Source organism: Thermobia domestica, chromosome 7, assembly GCF_964235325.1.
Source record: "Thermobia domestica chromosome 7, izTheDome1.hap1.1, whole genome shotgun sequence".
Classification (NCBI taxonomy): Eukaryota; Metazoa; Arthropoda; class Insecta; order Zygentoma; family Lepismatidae; genus Thermobia; species Thermobia domestica.
The window spans coordinates 55,937,220-55,963,199 of NC_137460.1; the positions used below are offsets into that span (position 1 = coordinate 55,937,220).

General features: G+C 36.0%; 1 protein-coding gene across 1 annotated transcript in view; it reads left to right on the plus strand.

Moving 5' to 3' along the window:
• Drip (aquaporin homolog protein drip) overlaps positions 1-25,980 on the plus strand; it is a 111,919-nt gene that overhangs the window by 73,496 nt on the left and 12,443 nt on the right. The window contains exon 3 of the mRNA XM_081764707.1: positions 4,807-5,022. Coding sequence (XP_081620833.1) covers positions 4,807-5,022 — 216 coding nt within the window. The remainder of the gene's footprint in view (positions 1-4,806; positions 5,023-25,980) is intronic.

Consider the following 25,980-nt stretch of genomic DNA (forward strand, 5'->3'; position numbering starts at 1 on the left):
AAGAAATCTCGTTCTGCCCCTATTTGTTTTTTTTTTCACAAGTATGTTTAAGTGCAAACGCACTCTCGTGAATAGTAAACAATCCCGAGGGTCTGTGTGCAGACAGGTGTTCGATGACCTCCCTTCGTCGCAGACTCCCATATATTATAACTGTTGTATTACATCACACCTAGCGGTCACTACCACAACTAAGACTCATTCAACACAGCGCCACGTCATGCGGTTGAATCGTTGCCTCGAAGAAACCGCAGTGAACGATGAGCTGTCAAAATCTCCCTTTATTTTTATTTGCACACGTTGCAAGAGTCATTGCAATAGAATCTTCAAGGAAAACAAACCTTCACTGGATGAATACATTATAGCAATACTAGCAATTAAAAAGTATGTAATGTGTATATTCTGATTTATGCACAATCTTTGCAGAAGTTCTTTAGTCGCTTATAATGAATATTAATTACTAGGCTAAAACTGGAATTAGTACTTAATGCCTCATGATAGGTCAAATAATTTTAATTGAAGACAATTTATCAGCATTGCTCTGGCCAGAAGACATGTGAAAGTTTTTTTTTTTTCCTGTCATCAACTAGTGTTCATGTAGTTGTGTATACGAAATTCAATCAAGAGGGATTTCAAATACCCAAGCGCATACCACTGGTATTTTAAATAATAAACTGAAGAAATAAAATTTATTATGGGGGCATGGTGACTGTGGTAGTCTGGTTCGATCCCCGGACAAGTTAGTGGTGGACAACATCGTGTCCGTGGGTTTTCTCGAGGTTACTCCTATTTCCTCCCACTTTGCGTGTGGGAGGCCCGGGTTCGATTCCCGGCGGGAGCTCATGTGGTTCGTATTTCACGTTAATCAGTAGGTCCACGTCTCATATAGCCTCGCTGCTGAACGGGACGTTAAACTCAACTATTTCCTCCCACTTTCTTATTCCACTAATTCTCCATCATTCGCTTGCTTTAGTCATGGTCTTCTGTAGCCCAAAAGGCCATAATCGTGGGGCGTTAAATTAAAAATTTCATTTTAAAAAATCTTACTGTTATATCCTTTTAAGCTAAAGGAAACAGGATTAGAGTGATCGTGAAATTACATTTTTGTATCGTAAGTCTTTAAATCATTTTATGTAATCATAACACAACCCCCCCCCCACACACACACACAAATAAGTTCTGTGCATGGGACTCCACGGTATGGATTGGATGTATTACGCCGAATCAGTTTCGAAACCCCAGGACAATCGATCTTTTTTTTTTTTTTTATGGGCGAACAACTTGAACGATTTTGGATAGGGAATATGCACGTAAAGCAGCCATAAGAAAAAAAAACTGTGCAGCGTACCCGACAGAATCAAATAGCGAAAGCCCCAGGACGATTGATCTTATCAGTTTTGTTTTGTGGGCGAAAAATGTTCTCCGTATCCAAAATCACTTTTTTCGCCCATAAAAAAAATTGACACGATCGATTGTTCTGGAGTTTCGAAAATTTGACTGTAACACAATGCATTGAATTCATATCCTCGGGTCCGTTACATAGAACTTGTGTGTGTGTGTGTGTGTGTGTAGTTGATTTTGAGTTTAACGTCCCTGTCAGCAGCGAGGCTATATGAGACGAGACCTACTGATTAACGTGGAATTCGAACTACATGAGCTCCCGCCGGGAATCGAACCCGAGTCTCCCACGCTAAAGGCGAGTACGCTAACAGCTTAGCCACGAAGGAGCTCTTTTTGTGTCGGTGTGACTGTGCAATCATTTACATACTTATGAAGATACGGGAACTGACTAGTAGAACGTTCAACTCGCCGATGCGAAACACCCTGCTTTTTATCGCAGACTGCGGGAGTTGGTGGTGGAAAAGTTACTTTTTTCCCCTCCTAGTTTCTTTGCAAATTATCATTCCATTAAATAGTTCATAACCATTTTCATGAACTATCCCATCTTATTTAGCCTAGAGGGCATAAATATGGAACGAAAAATAAATTTAAAAAAATGCTTATTTGTAAAATACTGAAAAATGGTCAAACATATAATTAATCAAACTAAGCAAGAAGTGAACTAAACATTGTTACACAAATCTAAGATATAATGTCTAATACACATTGTCCAGTAACAGAATTTACACGATACCTTCACATTAACTACGGAAGATTACTAGGTTTATAAACCACTAATACGGTACGCAAGTTAGGACTGATAACGATTAAATCTCGTAATGCTGCTTGTTTATCCTTCTTAAAATTAAAAGTGCAATAGCGGTCAGGATACTAACAAAATTATATCAGCAGCATACTTTTTTTTTTTTTTTTTTTTTTAAAGCACTGAAGGCTTAAACTGGATTCGCATTTCACAACACGCATGATTTTTGCATTCACAGCTTAATATAGGAAAATATGAATTTCCCATATCTTACAGAAAGTATATTAAGACCCGGTAACCCAGACTTCGTATTCACCACTGGTTCCTATAAAAAAAAAAAAAAAAAAAATGGTCCGCGATTTATTGTTGGTAAATTAAATTTTATCTTGTTAGCAGTCAGTAAACATTGTTGTATTAATAAAAATTACCAAGTAAATATTCATTCTCAGTTGCCAGACATACCTTTTTAAGAGATAGATGTAGGGCCTACTCTTCTTCAGGGTAGGCCTATCAACTTTTGCGCTTCCTCTTTAACTTTTGTACTTCCACTTATCGCACTAAGAATTAAAACCGTTCGACTTGTATTTTTCATGAAATAACTATGTACCTCGCAAGTGTATCAGTTGCTTTAAATATTGCATGTATAATAAAACATCGTTACTTGTAATGTTGGCTTATACTGTTTTTTGTGACCGGCCGCTACCTTACAAAAACACCAGACTAAATTAATAAAAATAAAATAATTATGTTTAGATATGTAAATAATGTTCAATTCAGTAAGTGCTTATTAGAATAAATTTGACGAAATCGGTTTGCTATTTTACGGGGTCCGCGACATCTTGGCGAAGGTATGAAGGGGTCCTCAGAAAAAGAAATATTGAACCACTGGTATACAGCATTGTTTAATATACTAGCTGCAATGCCAGTTCTTCACACGAGGAAAATAGGTTGTGGCAAATATTTGAATCCCCTTTTTACTCTTTGGATACATTTCAATGAAATTGTAATAATAAAACAAATCATAGCATTATCCGTTTTGACGATAAATTTTATACTTTTATTCCCTTAACAGTGCACCCTTTAATCAAATTAAGGTAACATGTAGTACCGATCAGGCCCGCAACCAGAGGGGGGCTAAGGAGGCCTGGGCCCCTAAAGTTTTCATGGCCCCTCCAGACCTCAACACAAAAAAACACAACTTCGATATGTGTAAGAGAATTTTTAATGGCTTGCTCCCCCCCCCCCCTCAAACCTCTGTGGCTGATTGCGGTCCTGGTACCGATCAGACAACGTAAATTTCAATGTAAATTACAGAAATTGCCCCACTTCTCCACATAAGTGGAATTTTACGAGAACTCGAACGTCTGTCCGTTTATAGTTCTATTTGACTAAACTTGGGCTTAAGTGTCATCTGGAGTGTTACAAATCAGTTTAGTGACCCCAAAAACTATGGAAGCGACTGTAATTTAGGTCCGTTTGGATAATTTACTTTTCACCCCTTCTCACCTGCCATGTCCATAAAGGTCTAAACTATTTCTACAAAAGCAAGGCTTCTAAACTATGTGGAATCACTGAATTCTGCATAATTAAACACTGCACTGCGTACCAAACTACTTCCACTGAAAGTTGGATTTAACTGGATTAAAAAATGTATTCTTTCGGCGTCTTTCTTCTTTTGTGTTTTACTGTGTTATTAATAATGCATTCCTTGCTTTTTCGTCCAGTCCAGTCAAGTTCAAGGTGAGAGAGGACACTTGAACAGCCAAAGAGAAAGTTTATCTTCGCAGGGCAGAATGTCCTGGGGTCTGCTTCCTCATTGTCCATCAGTCACGTGTGACTGAGCATGTGGGCGACTCAGCTGTCCATGCAAAACACTTTCTCCAACAATCAGAAAAACAAAGCCGGTACGGGATGTTATCATAATAAAACCCTGCAAATTGTTAATCCTAACTTAATTTCATTTTGAAACAAAGGCAAATTATTACACCTGTGTTTCCTGTTAAGTGAAAAATTGCAACTAAATGTAAAACTGAAGACAATCTGTAAATTTCCCGCAGTTGTGAGTACGCGTGTAAATCTAATACGTTACACACAGTGCACTTCTTTGTATACCACTATCCAAAGCAGTTCTAACAAAAGTTACAGTGGATGGCTTTAGTGTAACACAAAAATTACATGAGAGAGAGAGAGAGAGAGAGAGAGAGAGAGAGAGAAATAAATAAATAAATAAATAAATAAATAAATACAAAATAATGGAACACCATTGTAGTCATAACTTTCGTTAGAACAGCATTGGGTGACAGTCAGTAGTATAGGAAGAAGTGTAATGTGTGTGTAATAGACCAGATGTTAGTGATCAGTAGAATGGACAAAAGGGGGAAGGATCATAGCTTCTACATTACTCCAATATTCATAAATTAATTTTTCCGATAATCACTGAGCAAAATAGTCATGGATACAGTTTTCCACCGTTGATTGTGGTACAAGTTGACTGGATTGATGTGAAGTAAACTAGAATTGTTACTTTGGTAACACACAATTATATAGTCTGTAGTTTGTAGAATTAACACTTTTAATTATTGTATTCACTTTACGAAATCCACAAACACTCAACAGTAGTTTGATATTTCTCGAACATAAATTTGATTTTTTTTTCTTTCTTGTAGGTCTTGACTCCATCCAGCGTCCTAGGTAAAGAAGCTCTTGGCATGACAACAGTGAACGAACAAGTTACTTTGCTCCAAGCTTTCATCATTGAAGCCCTCATTACGTTCGTCCTGGTTCTTGTCGTCCAGGGCGTTTGTGATGAACGTCGGAATGATTTGAAAGGATCTCTACCGCTGGCCATTGGACTCTCCATCACGACATGCCACCTTATGGCGGTAAGTAAACAACTTTATAAACATCTATACACACACACGCATACCCACTTAATTCACAAAATGTTTGGAATGTTGTGGTATTAGGCAATAAATATTAGTTTACACACTAACAAGACCAACTTTTTTTTTTTTTTTTTTTTTTTTTTGTCGCAGGTCAAAATCTAGGATTTAACATTTTGTAGTTTAAGTGAAGAGGAAATAAACTTTGTATCTCCTGGCCTCTTTCTTGACACTACTAGTCTATTAGTTCACAAAAGCTTGTACAATTTACAAGCTCGTAATTTGTTTTCCCGATTTTTACAGGAACTTATGTAAGCAAGAGAATAATTTCATGAATTTAATGATTACATTTAAAAGTGAACTGCTAAATCATGCAATAGTTTTCTTTGTTATGGTCAATAAAAAAAAATAGACCTGAGGTAGTTAGCCAGAACTCAGGTCCAAAAAATCCTACCCCCTACCTAAATAGGGAAGAATGATACAAACTGAGAGAGATCTGGAAAATAGGAGAGATTATTCAGAATGGGCATTGCGTCTGCCGATAAGACCAAAATATTTGGCAAAGGCAGGGTAGTGGAGGAAAAAAAAGAAGCAGTAGCAGCCTGTTTCGAAGATAACAGATTATGTTTGTACAGTAAAGTCTCGATTATCCGCGGAATTGAATGGCAAGGGCACCGCGGATAATCCGAAAAAGACACGAAAAAAACACGAAAAAACACGAAAAAAAAACTTCAACATAAAAACTATGGTTTATTATACAAAAAAAAAAAATTAAATACCTTTTTGCTCTACTTCTAAATCATTAAAATAAAAAACAGAAAAAGCTTAAATCTGTCAGTAATTTTTAGACCTTCCCACTATAGGGCCTATCGTGTTTTCCCAATTGTTGGTTCGCCCGCGAACTCTCCGCTGTGAACAATATAATGTAATTTATTTTTGTTTTAGAACATACAATATTTATTTGCATGCGGAGTATCCGTCCACAGAGACTACTTATGAAAAAAAAGAATTGAGCGCGAATGCAGTAGGATTAAAAAAAAAAAAAATCACGGCACTTGTGGATAATCGTGGCTTTACTGTATATAACTTACGGTCGTGATACTACATACACAAACGCGGTACAAATCTGTAGTCTCCTGGGTATTGCGTAATAATTTACAAATGTTACTACGTTACACCAGTGCAGGCACGTAGCCAAGGGGGGGTCCGGACCCCCCTTTCGAGACCAGAAATGAAAAAAATTAAGGAAGGATAAAACAAAATAAAAATTAAAAAGAAAACTACACGAAGCTTTTCCTTACTCTTTCTTATGAGGAGATATGTATTACTTGCAATTTGGTGGCGAGGTAAGCGAGATATTCTGGAAGTCAGGGAATTTGAAATTTCAAGAAAAGTTATGGAATTCTCAGAATTTCTGCTACTAGTCAGGGAGATTTCAAGCTTTCGAAAGCATAGTGCCGTTGTGTAACAGCGTGGACATTTTACTGTGGTCATCATAATTTTTCGTCATCGCATCCTTGCAGTATCAAACATGTTATTTCAAGGACAATTTTCCATTGCTCCTTTAACCTGTCATTTGGAACCGACAATAGTTGACGGAATAATAAAAACAAAAATTTATGATGAAAGAAAGTTCTGTTAGCATTTGGTTCAACAGAGAAAGGAACACACATATTGTAAAACTAGTTGAATATACACATGCTTCGCACAGGGGCTGTATTTGGAAGTCAACGCCTGTGGGAGTATCACCATGGATCACAGCGACGGCGAAAACTATGGACTTGATACTAATATCGGTCATTTTGGGCTATTTTTTACATGTCTCGGTTTCCACCCCCCGCTGACTCCCGGCCCGCATACAATTGTAACTAAATTTGCAAGGGATCGCTAATGGAAGTGTCACCATTGATTTCAGCGACCGCGAAAACTATGGATTTGACACTAATATCGGTAATTTTGGATTATTTTTATGTCTTGGTATCTCACCCCCTCTACGGTGACCCCCGGCCCGGAGCCGAATAGCGTGAATTTGGAAGTTAATGCGACTGGAGTTTCACCATTGATTTCGGCGACCGCGAAAATATGAATTCGACACTAATAGCTCAAGTGGTAGAGCGTTGGCTTCGCATTCGGGAGGTCGTGGCTTCGAATCCCGCTCCGACCACCCTGACTAAGGTTTTCCAGGGTTTCCCTCAGTCCTACCAGACAAATGCCGGGATGGCACCTACTAAACAGGCCCTAGCCGATACCTTCCCAAATCCTTTCCATTGTTAGTTGTTGGATATCCAGTGTAAAATGGCCTCTGATCTGTATCTGGTGATTGTTAAATAAATAAATAAATATCGATCATTTTCTACTACTTTTACATGTCCCGGTAAACGCCCCCCTGAAACCCCCCTGTTTCGAAATTAAAGAAAAAAACGCTTAGTCTTGATCTGGGGCCTGGGCCAAGGTATCCCTGACCAAAATTTGGTAACTCCCGGTCCACTCGTCTGGTCCCTAGGCCACAAACACACAAACAAACTCTTTATTTTATTTATATTAGAAGATAGTTTACAAGACCGTATTGAGTATGTACTTTTATAATAATTGAGGTCATAACGAAAGGAAAATTGTTATATTTGAATAAACAGGAGAAGGACGTAAATATTGTAGTCTTTTTCAATACTTTTTTTTTTTTATTTTGCTCGAAATTTCTTCATAGTTTATTAAAATACCTGCCAAGATATCCTCATTTTATTGTCCTAACAAACCAATATATGTTAATAGTAAAGTAGTTTAGATTGATCGAGCTCCTGGGCCTTCAGAATTTCATGTCACTCCCCCCCCCCCCCCCCCGTTACGAAATCCTGGCTAAACGAACAAATATATATTCCAGTAAAATAGTTTAGAATGATCGAGCCCCTTTTGTGATGACCACAGTATTTCGTCACGGACCCCCCCCCTTCACGAAATCCTGGCTACGTGCCTGACCAGTGTTTTGTGAAACAATCACTGATAACAAAATCATGTCCCTTGTAACAATATTCCACTTTCTAGTAACTTCTATTTTACTGGTGTAAATTCGAGAAATGCATACATCCATATTTAGACTAGTATTAAAAGTATAGAAAGATTACTAGTCAGAACGCGGTGGCTCAGTGGTAGATACTTACCTATAATGCGTAGGATTCTAGTTTTGACCTCAGCTCATGCCAACTGGGACATATGTGGATTTTCTAAAGGTTCTACCGTTTTCTCCCACTTCTTCATTCCACTATTATTCATCTCATTATCATACCTTGGTACATCATGAGAAGTTAAACTAAATAATAAGAAAAAAGGGTTATTACTAGACATGTAGCTTTGAGGAACAGACCTGGTGATAACTGACCAACACTTTGTAACGATAGCAATGTTAGACGGAGTCCACAAGAGGGAGTTAATACGATTTCAGCAATTTTACTGCCAAGAAAAATTGGTTTAGGTTAGGTTTATATATATATATATATATATATATATATATATATATATATATATATATATATATATATATATATATATATATATATATATATATAATATGGTGGGCCATTTTATAATAGTAAATATCTCAAAGTTTGGAATCCTGTGAACTGAATTTTAAATAATAGTTGTATTTAGTTTGTAATAAAATAATTTTAACCTTCAGTTATTAAAATTAAATGTTATTTAACAAGTAGTTCACAGGGTTTCAGAACATATGTAATCAAATGCAGTTGTGCAGTTGAGTTCGTTCCTCTAGTCTCTCCCATAACTTAGATTTTGGAGGAAATGTTATTCTGGCAACACTAATTTCTATGGATGGCAACACTGAAAATTCTTCAGGTTCATATTTTCTGTTGTAGAATAACATTCTATAATGATTGTGACAAGTTTCATTCCATTATCTCTTTTCACTTATGAAAAATAAGCAAAAGAAAAATGGTAAATTTTGTATTTTTAGTAAGTCAGGCTCAACTTATGTCCTCATGTTGAATCTATTTTCTGAAGATACATCCTTTCTATCTTGCATTTTGGTTGCTGTGGCCAACCAAATGCCAGCTTATCACGTGGATTTGTTTTGGTTGGGATGACTCTAATACTGAATATGATTTAGGTGCAACTCAGTAACAGCTGCATTTTCAATTTAAAATTTCATTGTACTCGACTACGGAACAATCTTAAACCAAATAAGCTCAAAAGTACATAAATTATAATTCCGTGTCAATGAGATAAATCTTTGTTACCTTAGACATGTCTGATAATGCTAATCGTAACTAGTTTATGAACTTGAATTATTATCTGTAGATTATTTTTTATCTGTATTATATTTTTCTTTGGTAAAACAGATTGTAATGTACTACTGACATAAATAATTTCTAAATCCTTTAAGCTACTATTAATGTGTTTTTGACAGCTAAATGATTATCTAATTCTATATTGGCAGGTGACAAAATTATGCTAAAGGATAAAGGTCTTAAAGTTTAAATCATACAGTAAGAACTCCATATTTTGATTTTCTTTTAAACATTGGAAGCTAGAAGGATTAAATGAAAATCCTGAAAGGTCGTAAACTAACTTTTTTTTTTTTTTTTTTTTTTTAATGCCACAAGCAGCATTTATTTAAAAGTCCCAGTCAGACTATAACACAGTCAATTAAAACAGCAGTAACAATCAAGGAATAAAATAAGGGGAATTGTATTTAAGGAGCCAGGGTTTGTATTTAGAAACAACCCGGCATTCATTTGGTGGAATTTAGAGAATAGCCTGTCAGGATGGTTAGCCAATTGATTCGAACTCTAGATCTCAGGACTACAAACTGCTGACCGCTATGCACGCCTGTTGGTAGAGGAAGCATTGATCTATAGAACAATGATAGAATGGGTCATAAACTTCGCAACCCGTGACCCGGAAATATTCAGACCTGGGGTGAGCCAGACTACTAAATGACAGAAAATGACCTGGACAAACTTTGTATGATCGAAAGACTACAAAGTTTCATCACACACACTAAAAACCAATAGTCTGTGAAAGTAATTCTAACTACAATGAGTCAATCCACCCCTTCTGTCTTTCTCTCCTTTACTCTTTTCCTTTTTTCTTTTTTCCTCTTTCCTATTTTCTTTCTCTTCCCTGAATAAATTTATAATTTTCCTTGTATGTATACGTGCGTATCAAAGCATTAGGGATGGTATCGAGACGAGACGAGACTTTGTACAGTCTCGGTCTCGTCTCGGTTGATAAATAGCTGTCTCGGTCTCGTCTCGAGTCAAAAATCGCCGTCTCGGTCTCGGTCTCGTCTCGGTCAATAGATGCTTGTCTCGATCTCGGTCTCGGTCTCGAGGACCAAATCTCGGTCTCGTCTCGAAAGTCTCGAAAGTCTCGAAATAAACAGTGTGAAATTAAAATTGTGAAAGTATTATTATCGTACAGTTTGTCGTTTCCGCTTCTTATTTTTTGCCTTCATTCCTGACTATTATGGTACGCTGTACCTCTTCATAGCTAATTTGCTAGCGCTAATGTTTTCCATGCGTGTGTTCCAGGTTCAATCATCTGTGGGCAGTGGCGGCGGTTGGACGTTAAAAGTGTGGGGGGGGGGGGGAAGGGGCAAGACATGATCTGAATATTTGATATCAATGTTAGTTTTCCTGGTTGCTTGTAACACTTTGTTTGGCGAAAGGTTGTATAACTAATAGGATACTATCTTTTTCAGTTAAAATACTGTATATCGTATTTCATATTTTATTAAGTAAATTGACAAGAGAAACGCAAGTAGACACTAGCCCTTTGTACTCTTAAACAACGAAGGTGTAAGAAGGGATTTGATTCCTTGCTCATGAATATCTGTGTGGAAAATTGTGTGATCAGATTAGAGGCATATTTAATAAATTTGCAAAACAAATAAACAGAAAGGATAATATTAATCAAATAATCATAGTAATGAATAATGGGGCTTGTTTTGCAAAAGTTATATTGAAACTGGAAATTAATGAACAACTTGTTTTTAATTCCACGCATGCTATTATATAGTTATTACTCTTAGAATGACAGTGAATACTACAAGCATATGCTACGACATTTAAAGAAATACTTTTGCAGCTTCCCGAAACAAGTTCGCTGCCATTAAATACAGTTTTCACTTTATTGGAATATATCAAAACTCAGCAATACTTAGTGACTCCACATTTCAGTTATACAAAATAATTCTAAAATCTAGAATTATGCTAAATTTAATAAATTGAATTGTATATACAAAACTGTATATGTACACCCCTAAACTCCTATATTATACTGCAAAATTAATATTCCTTACTGAGCTCCTTCGTGGCTAAGCGGTTAGCGTACACGGCTTTGACGTGGGAGACCCGGGCTCGATTCCCCGGGGGGAGCTCACGTGGTGCGAACTCCACGTTGATAATTAAGTCCACGTCTCACATAACTTCGCTGCTAAACAGAATGTTAAACTGAAAAAAATCAAATCAAAATATTCCTTATTAGAAAGAACAAAATACATTTTAGGAACTGTCGATTTTTGTGCAATTAAAGAATAACTTGTGAAGGACTTCTTTTCTTGCGAAATGTTATCTCAATTAGTAGCTGACTAACATATCGAGCCCTTGCAAGAAGAAATTAAAGTACGCTCTAATTGTGGCGCTCCAATAGGTTAATTTTTGGTCCATTTTTAGTAGCAGTTCAAACGCAATTCCTGTAGCTTTCTTAATTCCACGGGAAGACAACCAATAAGTACTCATGGAACGACAAATATTTTATGGCACCATTTTTATTCTATGAACCAATAATACATACAAAACTTTATATTTCCAAATGAAACTATATACATTAATGGGTAATTTCGAAAAGGTGGGGGGGACAACTGCCCCCTTTGTCCCCCTAATCGCCGCCCATGTCTGTGGGTATATCATATCTGGGATAAAACCCTAATAGTAACCCATATTTCACTTTCTAGCAATAGACTTTGTCTTAAATAGCCTCAGTACTGCCTATACAATTAAACTCTATTAAATTAACTCCAGTACTATATAGTAGTTTATTTCCTTCCTTTGAATCAGAATTGATCAATACCTCCTAACGGATAACACAACACATAGCAGCACGAAAGTATTAAATCGGACCGAAATTGAAATTTTACAATACCTCATTTATTGTCCAATACATTCTGCTTTGACTGTCATTTTAAAAACAGAATATAACATTCATGATCTTAACAAATAGGGTAAATTATTACTACAATATATTTTGTTTCTAATTGATCAAATGCTTTATTAGCGTTTCATATATACGTATTTAATTTACACTTTATAACACGGACTTACTGAACCTTGTGGTGGGAGCTAAGACACTCACCTTTGTTATGTGTGGTCTTGGGTTGAATCACCAAACAAGTTAGATTCAAAGTCCGATATTTCGCATAGTTCGCGTCTCAATTTAAGTACATTCTGTTTCTTATACGAGATCGTAAGGTCGTAATGCATTACTATGCATATATCCAGAGCCGTAACTAAGCAGGAGCAACTGGGACAGTGTCCCGGGGTCCTCACCCATAAGGGCGTCGAAAACCCCAGTTGCTCTTACACAACCCTTACAAAATTTCTACTCTGAGAAATAAGGAAAGGATAATACGTAAGAAATTGAAGAATTTAGTGCTATAATTTAAATAAATTGTCATGAATACTGCAGATCTATCTCTTTGTACGCTAGGGAAAATGTCGCCTCTCGGTGGCGACGAAATCAGCTTTGTGGGTCCATAGAGTTATTGTTACTCATCTAAGTAGGACAAAACAATAATTTGTTTCCTTTTGGAAATATCTAGTTTTACTCTTCGTACTACTCTTCCCAGTAGCTTATGTGAAGTATAAAAAGTTTTAAAAAATATTTATTTATTTTTATTTTATTTTATTTATTTTTGCTCTGATTAACCATAGAATTTCAATGATGTCACGCAGAGACGTAAGCAGACTGCAGCACGTTTGACTACAGCAGAGCCGTAAGCAGCATACTTAACTACAATTCGCGTGGTCCCAAGTTCGATTCCCGGTGTGGGTACAGTTGAACGACCAAAGTGGTTCCACTATAATCAGTAGCTCCACGTCTCCTTTAGCCGCCCTAGCATAACTGTGGAACGTTAAACTAAAACAAGTTAACCCAAAAATTAACACAATGCGTATTACTAACTGTAAGTCTTTGAATAATTGCATATACACTGAAGAAAAAACCCGTCCAGATTTTAGGAGAAAACGAGAACAAGACAGTGGTGTCAATCTTAATACTGGGTGAAACGCCCTCATTTCTATGGCGACATAGTAAGTGAGAGCGATGCTTACTGTTCTCACAGGAGTAATTGGTGCTCTCACTTACTGACTTACGTAGCCACATGAAATAAGGGTGTTGCACCCAGTATTACAAATGACGCCTGTATATATATAAAACAACATCGACGATTGGGAGGTGATTCCTAACACCAAGATAAGACAAAATGCTTCCTTTCGGAGTTACACGCTGCCAAAAACATGAAAAAAAAAAAATGAATTTTAATGTTCCACAGCTCCAGTGGTGGAGCCAAGGGAAGGTCAGGGAGGCCAGGCCCCCTTGCTCAAAATCTTGCCCCCCTAGTGCCCCCCACACAGTGATATAGCTATAGGCTTACAAACGCTAAGTGAGTCGTAGCCACAAGTGAAACTACTACCAAAACATCTCTCCACAGCAGAGTTACCAACTGCAGAATACCGTATGTTGCAATAGTCTGCGTTCCGAAATGAAATGAAATCAAGATTTACGTCCCACGGATATGCCAACTAGGCTAATGGTGACGGTGACGACGAGAGATGAATGAAATGGTGGAATGAAGAAACTGAGAGGAAACGGGAGAACCCCAAGAAAACCCACGCACGTGGTGTTTGTCCACCACAAAGTTCACTTGACGCGAGCTGTGATCGGACCAAAGGTGGACGCTCTACCACTGAACCACTGCTCTGCGTTTCGAGTAAAATAGCTCTACTAGTTTATGTTCGTAGTAAGCAAGATCTAATTCACTGAAATCTGTAGGATGCATGCATTGATCTCACCACCTGAACTACCTTTTAACCTTTATATCTTATTGACGTAGTTATCTCCTTTGTTTTCGACAAAGAGCCAGAAAGAAAAGCAAAATCAGTCGGCATTCTCATTCGCTTTAATGCTGAAATTTATACTAAAATATGAGACACTTACTTACAAATAGCATACACTTTAGTAAAACATTACACTTGAGTTGGACGAAAGAAGTGTTCGTACATTAGCTATTACAATACGTACAGTAAGTGGTTAATTCTCATTGACTATGGCGTCATAGTAATCATTAAATAATTTGGTACTACTACTACTACTACTTTTACTACTACTACGACTTATTATTATTATTATTATTATTATTATTATTATTATTATTATTATTATTATTATTATTATTATTATTATTATTATTATTATTATTATTATAGTTTATCTACATAATAATATAAATAACTACTTATATTATTATGCAGTATTAAAACAAATCTGGAACTTGTGATATTTATTCACTTCCATCATTCCATCAGGCAAACTGGTCTGATGTGTGCAAGAAGGAATGTTTTCGAGCTGGTAAAATTTGAGATGACTACTGCCTATAACCTTGAGCTTCGCCTTATATCCAATTCTATTATAGCAGTCAACCTCCGCCGTCACGTCTAAGTGGAGTAGTCACCTAACCCTTGCTCATGTTCGGCAGCAATCACGAGCACTAGGTTTACTCACAAAGGATGTCGCGGCATGTTCTGCGAACAGCTTGTTGTTTACAGTTTCCATTCAACTTTCAGAAGTAATGTTCCTCTGTATAAATATGATAAGCAGACTTGTTTCCTAGTTCGCTTTGATTTTCTTAACGACTACTAAAAAAGTAGTAGTTATCATATTTCTGTTTTTAAAAAATAGTGCTTTGGATAGGATAGGCCTAATGGATAGAATAAGATATGCATATTCAATGATTTTTAAATTATACAGTACATTTTAGCTTGTGATTGAACCTTACAAGTTTTGTGAGTATATGAATCAAGTTTTTCCATTCATTGAAGATGCCCCCCTCAAAATTTTCGCGGTCCCTTCATTGGCCCCCTTGAAAAACATTCTAGCTATGCTACTGCATAGCTCCAATACTATGGGATCTACCGTAGTCGGGTCAAGACTTCAACTAAGAACTAGTATGTGCCCTAGCCAAATATCCATGTATCAGTATCTTGCGGTATTTCTGCAACAGCTTTTACAGAGGTATTTGGTGAGTACTTAAAATTATATGCCCTTAGCCAAACTCCTTCTATGAAAATTGTTGCGTGAGTACCGCAGGATTCTGAAACATGTATTTTTGGATAGGTCACATAATAGTTCCTAAGTAAAGTCTTGACCCGACTACCGTAGATCCTATAGTATTGGAGCTATGGACCATTAAAGTTCATTTTTTCATGTTTTCGGCAGCCTATAATTCCAAAAGTAAGCATTTGTGCACCCAGTTTGGTCTATACTTTTTGTCTTATCTTGGTGTCAGGAATCACCTCCCACCCGTTGTTGATATATATATATATATATATATATATATATATATATATATATATATATAGATGGATAGATATATATGGATAGATATATATGGATAGATATATATGGATAGATATATATGGATAGATGGATAGATATAGGTAGGTAGATAGAAAGAGAGAGAGAGAGACGGACAGAGAAGGCTACATCAGCAGTGGATTTTGTTTCGGGAGAGGTTTGAGAAACGGGTAAGAAACATTTGTGCTGTACGTGCAGTGCAAAAAAAATGGTCACAAATTTATTTCGGGAGAGGCTTGAGCCTGATAGGCACCCCCTAAATATAGGACTGTACATCAGTCAACCGTTCACATATTATCTAACACTGCGACGAAAGAAATTTTGAGTGAAGACAATTTTAATTTTTATCAATATTCGAGACGAGACCGAGACTTTCGAGACTGACCTAAGTCTCGTCTCGGTCTCGTCTCGATTTATAGAGGCCTGTCTCGGTCTCGTCTCGGTTATATAAAATCCGTCTCGGTCTCGTCTCGGTATATAAAAGCCCGTCTCGGTCTCGTCTCGATAATTCGAGACGAGACCGAGACTAGTCTCGGTCTCGGTACCATCCCTACAAAGCATTACACTGATAGATAACTGCAACTGCTGTCAGAGTGGAAGCGCGTTAAAATCACAGAAAATACTTTGGTAAAGACAGCGAAATCAAAGCTACGTGTTTTTCTAATTAGGAACGAACTTTTAAAATTTGTCACGTAGAATATGAACGACGCCCTGAGCTCCAAACAAAAATTTAAGTTTTCTTTTACAGTAAGTGTTCAAAACTACTGTATCACTTTCCAGACTGGGAAGAGGAATAAACATGAAATTAATTTGAAATGTTCTTAATGTTACATCGGGAATCACACACGTATAAAAGTTCGAACAATAGGAATCACTAATCTTTATAATTTAAAATAAGTAAATTCACGGCTTTCACTGATTCATACATCAGCAGATTTCCGATATCATTAAACATAGAACCTTAAAAAAAAAAAATTGTATAAATATTGTCATTATGCTGTAAATGACTTTTGCGAAAGGTGACCTCTAAGGCGGGACAGTGGGAGGGTTTAGTAAGTCAAATGAAATTGAACATGCCTCAAAGCACTTTAAAACCAGAAAGATCTTGACTATATCTTCATTTTTTTTTTTTTTTTTTTTTTTATCATCCAACATTCTTTCCGTACAGACTTAATTATGCTAAATCTACTATAGAATTCTTCAATAAGGCTGAAGTGCTGATTTCGGCTGCTTTCGGGACAAAGGTGTCTATTTCTGAGTCTTGTAATATATTTTCGCAAATCATAACTAGAATGAAATACTAAATAGTCATTTTTAAATACTAAAGCTGCTACCTTTGTAATTATTTTATGGTATATATAACTAGGGTGACCAGACGTACTCTTTTTAAGAGTATTATACTCTTTTCGAAGTTCATATACTCTATACTCTTTTTTTCTTCCCAAAAATATCGAATTATACTCTTTTGTGGTATTTTCAATTTCATTTAACGTTTAATGCATTTTCCCATTGAAAATCGCATTTGTTTTCCTGTAAAAACTTGGACGTTGACAACACTTGAATGTAAAAGCATGTCTTCTAAAAATTCATAGCATATCAAATGAAATCTCGGAAACGTATTAATGGGTACATTACGTCAGTTTTGTTTGGAAAATAAGGTCATCGGTCTTCTAGCTGATAATGCACCAGTAAATTTTGGAAGCATAAAAAATAAAACAACAGGAAATGTGCATAGCGAACTAGAGTGCAGGTTGAAGAAAAATGTTTTGCCTATCGGATGTGGGGCTCACATTCTTCACAATGGAATTTCTGTGGCGTGTTCGAGACTAATACCGATCGATATTGAGAATTTGGTTTTTAAAATATAGTACCATTTCAGTATTTTTACTGTAAGGACAAAAATTTGAAAAACTTTTGTGAGTCATTGGCTGTCATTATGAGGGTCTTTTGTATCGCTCAAAGACGAGATTCTTGTCTCTGCTGCCGTGTGCAGAAAAAAATATACGTCAGTATGAACCACTTACAGGTTACTTTTTGAGTGATTAAAATTTTCCAATAGTCAATTTCTTTCGAGACGAAACAAGTGAGTTGTGGTTGTATTTCCTGCATACTCAGCTGATCTTGTTCACTGAAACAATTACAAAAATTGAGAGGGAGGATATAACAGCGACTGAAGTTCCTGATGAATATTTTGAACTTCTGAGGAAATACAAAGATAGAATTGAACAAAACTTTTATCCGTTTTCTGCTAGAAATTTACTTACGAAACTTGTAAAAGAAGGGAATATAAAAGAGGAATATGCCTACTCAGTGTCAAGAAGGTTTAAGTTTGAAGTGATAACATACTTAGAGACGTGGTCACAACGTTTCATGGGAGAAATAAACAAGATGAAACATTTACTACCTGACACATCAGTTACCTATGAAGAATTTCAGGAGTCGTTTGCATATTTCTATGAGCAGGCAAAACATGTAGACAGTTCGTTGGAATTCAATGATGATATTTTTGACAGTTACTGTGCAATATCCAGATGTGTTAAAGAACACCTTGAATAATGGAGAGAGAAAAGAGAGACAATGATGGGCAAATGGAAAATAGTGTACAAAGATTTAGTGCGGGCTGGGTCAAATTTATAAGTGATTGTGCTACTCGTGCAATTCTTGTTTACTTTACCGGGCACTAATGTTGATTGTGAGAAGTTCTTCAGTGTTAACACTTACTGGAGCGAGGAGAAAAGTCAACTCACAGTGTCGACACTGGAACAAGTGATGAAAGTGAAGTTCAATGTAAGATGACCTGTGAAGAGTTCAGACTGGCAATAAAGGATGACATTAACTTACTCAAGAAAGTAAGATCGTCGCAGAAGTATGAATGGTGGTGAGTAAAACTGTTTTAAGTATTTAACTCATTTGAATGTGCATTGGATAAAAAACATTAATTCACCTTGTCTTCATACTTAGTCAATTTTTTTTTATATACTCTTTTGGATTTAAAAAAATCTGGTCACCCTAATATAACTGTACAATATTTGAGTTTAAAAACTTACACTAGTACTAAAAGAATAGTAGTAGTTTTAACAAGTAGGTTTGACTGTCTGGACCACAGGTTCTGAAAAGCAAGATCCAGATGTAGTGCCTCATAACATGCCTCCTAAAAGTGCTCTTCTTTCTATTTAAATAGAAAGAAATCACTTAATAGTCTTGATGAAATTTGCAAATCATTAATACCTTATGGATCAACAGTGGAGGTATAGTAAGGAACCTCACATTCCAGCTTACGTTGATTTTACTCAATATTGAAAAGTAATATACATAGCAGTAGTTTAACATGAAAAATTCGTACAATATTTCCCTCATACATTAAGTATTTTACATATTAAATGGAAGTCTGCAAACTTGCACTTTTCATAATTTTGTATTTCATTATCCTCATCTAAAATAAAGTAGAGCTGTTCCAAGTAGTGTTAGCGCAGCTACGAAACAAGAACTTCACACAATCTTTTTCTTTCTTCCTACCAAAATTTTGGTATTTTGCATAGATTAAATATATATATATATATATATATATATATATATATATATATATATATATATATATATATATATAGATATATATATAGATAGATATAGATATAGATAGATATAGATATAGATAGATATATATCACTTGATTTTTTAAATAAAAATCGCTGATTTAAATCCTATTCCGAAATAAAATAATTTAAAGTGAAAATAACTAGAATCCCGTTTCTGTTGAATTATTTCGGTTACGGAAGTTAATAATTATAATACAATGAGACTCAAATGTACAGTATGTGCAGCATAGTATGAAAACAAGTGTCATGCACAGGATGATTAGGGAAAGTCCCGTTTTGAACGGGCAACGGAGCAATACTGCTTTTTCTTCGTAACAATGGATTTGGGTTTTTAAATCGTTAACTATTCCAACGGGGAAATCATCATCGACATTTGAGACAAAAATTCTTTTGCGTGCGCGTCTGCTTGTTTGTTCTCAGATAATAGGGCTATATATAGGGGTTCTATCCCCTCTCCGATTTTTTTTTTTTTTTTTTTTTTTTAAGATTTATAACTTTAGGTGAAATTTATGTATTTCGTGCCTCAAGCTAGTTCCATTTTTTTTTTTTTAAATATGCTCCTACCAAATATCAGTAACTTTTGTGAAAAAAAAGTGACATTTTGATAAATGTTGCTATACTTTTTCCTTAATGCTTAACCTTTTAAATTATATTACCTATTTTTATCCTATTAAAAATCGAATCTTCATTATTCGATTAAAAGAGTACAAATGAACCTTTTTACTTTGTTTTTTTTTCCAAGACAGAAAGCACTGTAGAATGTTACATATGCTTTCACGCCTTTCTGCGTAGAGACATAGTGTGTGATGACATCATAAATTTAAAAAGATATTATGCCTATTATTATTATTATTATTATTATTCGGCAGGCTTACATTTTGCATTCAAAAGACTGAAATTTTGCACACTCGTTCAGTGCACCCCTTAGTATTTTTCAAATGTTTTCAGATCTCTGCTTGAAAACAGGGAGGTCGAGAGGGAAAATGTTTAAAAAAAAAAAAAAATTCCGCGATTCAGATGGAGACACATGAATGGTACCGTTTGAAACGCTGTTCTATTCTGAAGAGAATGACTTACAAACCATGATCCTAGGATAAATAGGGATGTTTCAGGAAACTGTTGCCTGAGATCCTGTTTTATAAGAATCTGGGGATTTGGGGGATATTTTTCGCGGGCTTTACTTTTGCACCTAGAAGATTGAAATTTTGCACATTTATTCAATGCACCCCTTAGTATTTTTCAGTCTTTCAGATCTCTACCTTAAAACAGGGGGTTGGTCCAGAAGGGTAAAAAGTAAAAAAGGATATTTTTTTTAACAGAAAATCTCTTTTTTCTTGATTTTTCCGCCCCAGATACACGATGGAGACATTTGAATGATACGATTGAAAATCTTCTTTATTCTGAAGAGAATAATATACAAATCACGACCCTAGGATAAATAGAGATGTCTGAGAAAATTCCTATATTACATGCGTGTTATCTGGGGCATTGTGGGGATGTTCTTAGCTCATTGTTAAATATTTTCCCCGCCCTTACTATTCAAGATAGCTTGAAATTCTACACACATTTAGTACACTCCTTAGTATTTCCCACTTCATTTTGAGATATGTGCGTTAACACAAGGGAGTCCAGAGGGGATCAAAATTTGAAAACAAAAAGAAAGTCAGAAAAAAAAACATTTTCTCTCAAAACTTCCCGCTTCAGGGGCATGATAGGGAACTCTGAATGTTACCGTTTCAAAGGCTGTTCCATTCTGAAGAGAATGAGGTACGAACCATGATCCTAGGATAAATAGGGATGATGTAGCTGCTTGACTGAAAGTCTATAATTTTCCTTTTAAAAAAGCCATAATTTAAAAGGGTTAAGAAACAATGATTGGGATTAACAGAGGTTAACAATTGGGGATTAATTCAAAATTCAATCCTAATACTTTCACTTAAATGGCATAATTAGCATTTAATACTAATTCCTAATGCTTTTTCTTCAGTTCGCGACTTGTAATTTACGAGGAGAAAGATTTGATTTAAATCAAAAAATCGATTTAAATAAAAAAAAATCAAAAATGATTTTTTTTAAAACATTTTTTTCCACCCTGATCTAAATGCACGCAATTGCGTATTTACCATTCGTGGGTTTTCCTGCTTCATGATAATGATCCAGCACATTCGACAATAATTTGTCCGCGGTTTTGTCGTAATAACGTCACATTATCAACATGCTTATAGCATTTGTACTGCACCAAGATTATTTGCTACTTTATTTATTTATTTATTTTTTTTTATGTGGAGACATTGTCAGCGCCATAAGTTATAAGAACATGCCAATAGTGTTGCTTTCAACAGGTTGTATTTTGCCTAGGGAAACAATAGCACCTGTTGTTTTGGTTATGTTTTATTGCCATAATTTTGAAAAAAAAAAAAACTTTTATATGGCTGAAAACTGAAGAGCTTATGCAAAGGAGGTGCGGTATTCAAAGCCATTAAAACTATGGGTTACAAAGGTATTTGCTGTAGTATCTGATGTGTGTAGTGAGCAAGTGAAAGGTGTGGCTATGATTTTGGAATTGACAGCAGCTTCCTCGAAGTGATTTGGATTGTAAAACAGAACAGCAAAGGTGTTGCTCGTCTGAGGAATAGTTTTTTTTTCTTTTTATGTCTCTGGAATGAATGAAGCAGGAGGTCATTGACGTTATTGGAAAGGACTAACATTGTTGCACAACTAAACTTACAAGTTTTTTTCCTTGTCGAAAAAGTAGGGCGGGCAGATGTTAATTACAGGCAGACAATTTTAGAAGATTCATTCATACGATAAAATAATAATAGTAAAGAAAACTTGTACTAGCGCCCTAGTCAGAAGGTTTAAAATCATTTTCGAAGACTTTGGTTTACCAAAACTCCTTTATATGTTTAACCTGTCCGTGTATCTATCGGGGAGACAAAAGATCTCAAACTATTTGACGGATCAGCATCAATTTTGGCCAGGATGTAAGGGTTAAAATTAGGGATAGTTTGTCGATCGAGATGATATTGACTGTCAGTGATAGAAATCGACCATTTCTGGATTTAACATTGATCACTATAGTAGAGAAAACACGTGGATAGCAACGAGCGGTTTGCTTCAATCGATTAAGCGTCCCAAGAACAAGTTTCATCTCAATACTTTATTCTTTAATAAAACCAGAAGTGATTGGAATTCACTCGAATTTCAAGTTTCAATGTTGCTCCAGATAGAGCAAGAAATAATGAGTTATCGAAAAAAGTTGTACATTTACCGTTCTAAGAAGACAATCTTTCCCCTTACCCTCTGCTCAAACAGCAAGTGGTAGAAATCAACCACTTCCGGTTTTAACTTCGATCTCTATAAAGTAAAGAACTGTAATAATTGCGAGTTTTTCTGCAATCAAGCGTTCCAAAAATGTCTCCACTTAGATCTCTATTAAAACTGGAAGTAGTACTTCTGGTTTCAATGTAAAAAAAAAAAAAAAAAAAAAAAAAAAAAAAAAAAAAAACCTACTTCATCGAACTCAATGTGGTGTACACTAGACACTGCTACTTCGAATGTTTTTCTGATGTGGAATAACAGAGATGGCCGTAACCAACCCCCTTGCCCCACAAGCACGTTTGAGATTTAGATTTATGTAAGGTCATTTTATATTGGAGGCTTAGCTATAGGAAACATGAGGAAAATTTCGGAAAGAAGTCCACCAGGATCTTTCATCCAAAAGTACGTACCAAACAGGGGCGTCATATGGAGAGGGCAGGAGGGGGCAATTTCCCCTCTGAATTTTGAGAAAGTTATGTTTTTAATCAATTGTTTACTAACACTAGTAAAAAAAAAACTGATTATGAGTAGAGACTTGCCTCCGTCTCTAGCAAAATCTGAAATGACTACTGGTATCAAAGTATGTTATTTGGAACGATTCCTTCCAACTTGACGGCGTCCGGTTTGAATATCACGCAAAGTGAATCTAAAGGCACACTCCCAACACCAGGTCCATTCGCCTGGCAAGACTAAGGAAATACGTAAAAAAAAATATTCGGGCTGCCGGTCAAGGTATTTGAACCCGGTACCTCGGAATAGCTGAGCAAGCAACTATAGTTTCGACTTTCGAACTATGCTATACATAAATGTGGGAATTCTTATACTTCATACTGCTCGTATGACTGGCGAAAGATATCAGTAAAAACGTTAAAATTGACGAAAACGGGTACCAGTGACATGTATACACCACATGAGAGTTTGGTTTTTGTGGCGTGGTAGTTTCTCTATTGAAACCGGAGTGGTATGATTTCTACCACTTCAACTTTAGTAGAGATTAGAGTGGAAGTGAAGTAGATTCCTAGTACGCTTAATTGTTTGCACAAAACTTCTCGCTATCTATTACCGCTTTTATTACGAGTATATAACAATGAACGTTGAAAGCAGTGGTTGTATTGCCACTCACGGTTTTACTAAAGAGTTAAGGATTGTTCTTAGAACGCCAAATATAAACGTTTAATTTTTATTAAAACTCGCGGTTTTAGTTTTTGTTCTAATGTAGATCGGTTTTGAAACAGGAAGTTGTAGTGGGTTGGTTTCAGTTTCCAGTTTGAGTAGAAAAGATGGAAATGTGTTCTTACGGTACGCTTAATAGATTGCAGGAAATCGCATCTCTTTATTACCATTTATGCTCCATACTGATTAGCGTTAAAACTAGAAATGGTTGCTTTGTACCATTTCCGGTTTGAATCATCCCGTAAGTAAACTAGATTCCTAATTTTTTGACCTAGATTCTGACCAAAATTGGTGATCTATCGTTTTTTGTCGGACACGGACACAGGGTAAATATACAGGCTGTTTGATAGTGAATATCGGGGTTTTAAAACTTTGTAGTATTTATTACAATTATAATTAATATATCAAATGAAGAGCAACTACGTTTGTACTCGCGAATGCAGTCTCCTCTGTCTGCCATTAGAAAGTGATAGTAACAAAGATGGGGACTAGTAAGCAGAAGGCAACTGTAACTGGAGCTTATTTTGGTGTGCTACAATTATGGCTCTTTCGTCAATTAGAAGGTGAACCAGAAAACTTGATTTGGCAGCAAGACGGCGCGCAGTCACTGGCATAACCAAGTACGCGATTGGTTAAATGATGACTTACTCGACCGTTGAATTGGCCGCAAAGGGCCGAATGACAGCTTATTTCGCATGGCCTACACGTTCACCAGATCTGACATGCTATATATATATATATATATATATATATATATATATATATATATATTTTTTACCTTTGGGGATTCATAAAGGACCATGTGTGTGTCTCCACTATCAGCTGATCTACCCGACTTAAAGGATTGAAGCAGTTGTTGCAATAGTTACTCTAAACAGACTATGACCAAGGTTTGGGAAAAACTCGATCGACTCGATGTGTACCGTCTGACGAATGGTGCTCACATTGAACACTTGTAGCAAAAACTGTACGAGTTGCTCTTTCATTTGATGCTCGTGACGGGGACATATAGCCTCGTTGCTGACGTCCCCATTAATCCCCATTCATTCATTCTTTCATTTGATGTACCGTATTATTGATAATCGTACGTTAAATGTAATAGATATTACTAAGCCTTAAAAACCCATGTATTAATTTTAAAACATCCTGTATAAAGAAATTGTTTATTTTTATTTAACAATCACCAGATACAGCACAGAGGCCATTTTACACTGGATATCCAACAATAACAATGGAAAGGATTTGGGAAGGTATCGGCCAGGGCCTGTTTAGTAGGTACCATCCCGGTATTTGCCCCCTGGTAGGACTGAGGGGGGGGAAACCCTGGAAAACCTGTCAGGATGGTCGGCAGCGGGATTCGAACCCACGACCTCCCGAATGCGAAGCCAACGCTCTACCACTTGAGCTACTTCGCTCGGTAAACAAAGATGCTTACTTTGGTTGGTAAACAAAGCTGCTGACTACTACTACTACCACTACTACAAGTGTCTGAAAAGATTCAATTTCCACCCTTATTCTCCTATCGAATCAAGTACAGATTTAAGATTTGCTGTCCACAATTTGATTCAATGCTTGTCGTATTTACAAAGTACGAAACTAAACTCTTTAATTATCAAGCTACTACTATTTATGCAACTAATCTAGTATATATTTATCATAGTTCATTACTACTTGAAACTTCGAAACGTACTGAGATATTCTTTCTTGCATAATCAGGTTTTGTACAGTGCGACACACGTGTGTGTACGTGCTAAAACTTTAGTATTTCGAGTTTACGATGAAAGGTTCATATAATGTGACACAGCAGTTCTTGTCTGTTGAAGATAGTAAATACAGGTGGTTGTCGCGGCAGAAAAACACTTGAACAGGTGCGAAAACAAGTGTGACAATTTCACTAGCTGTCAAGTTCGTAAACCTCTCGCAAGTGTTGGCGACTACCACTTTTTTGCTTGAGTGCAATTTTATTAATGTCTCGTGCATTGTATCGTAATAAGCTTGACAAGAATAATTTCAAATAGCATAGTTCGGTATGTTTTGTCAAAGTATATATTTCATTTAAACTCGACATGCTTACCTATATCGACTCTTTATACCGAATTCAAGGCATCAGAAAAATTAATTCAAGAACTTCAGTACCTCTTGAGTTTTAAAACTAATTATTAGATTTTGAAAGACTGTAGATGAGTACTGTTGAATTGTTTTTGCGTGTTTATGCGGCACCAAG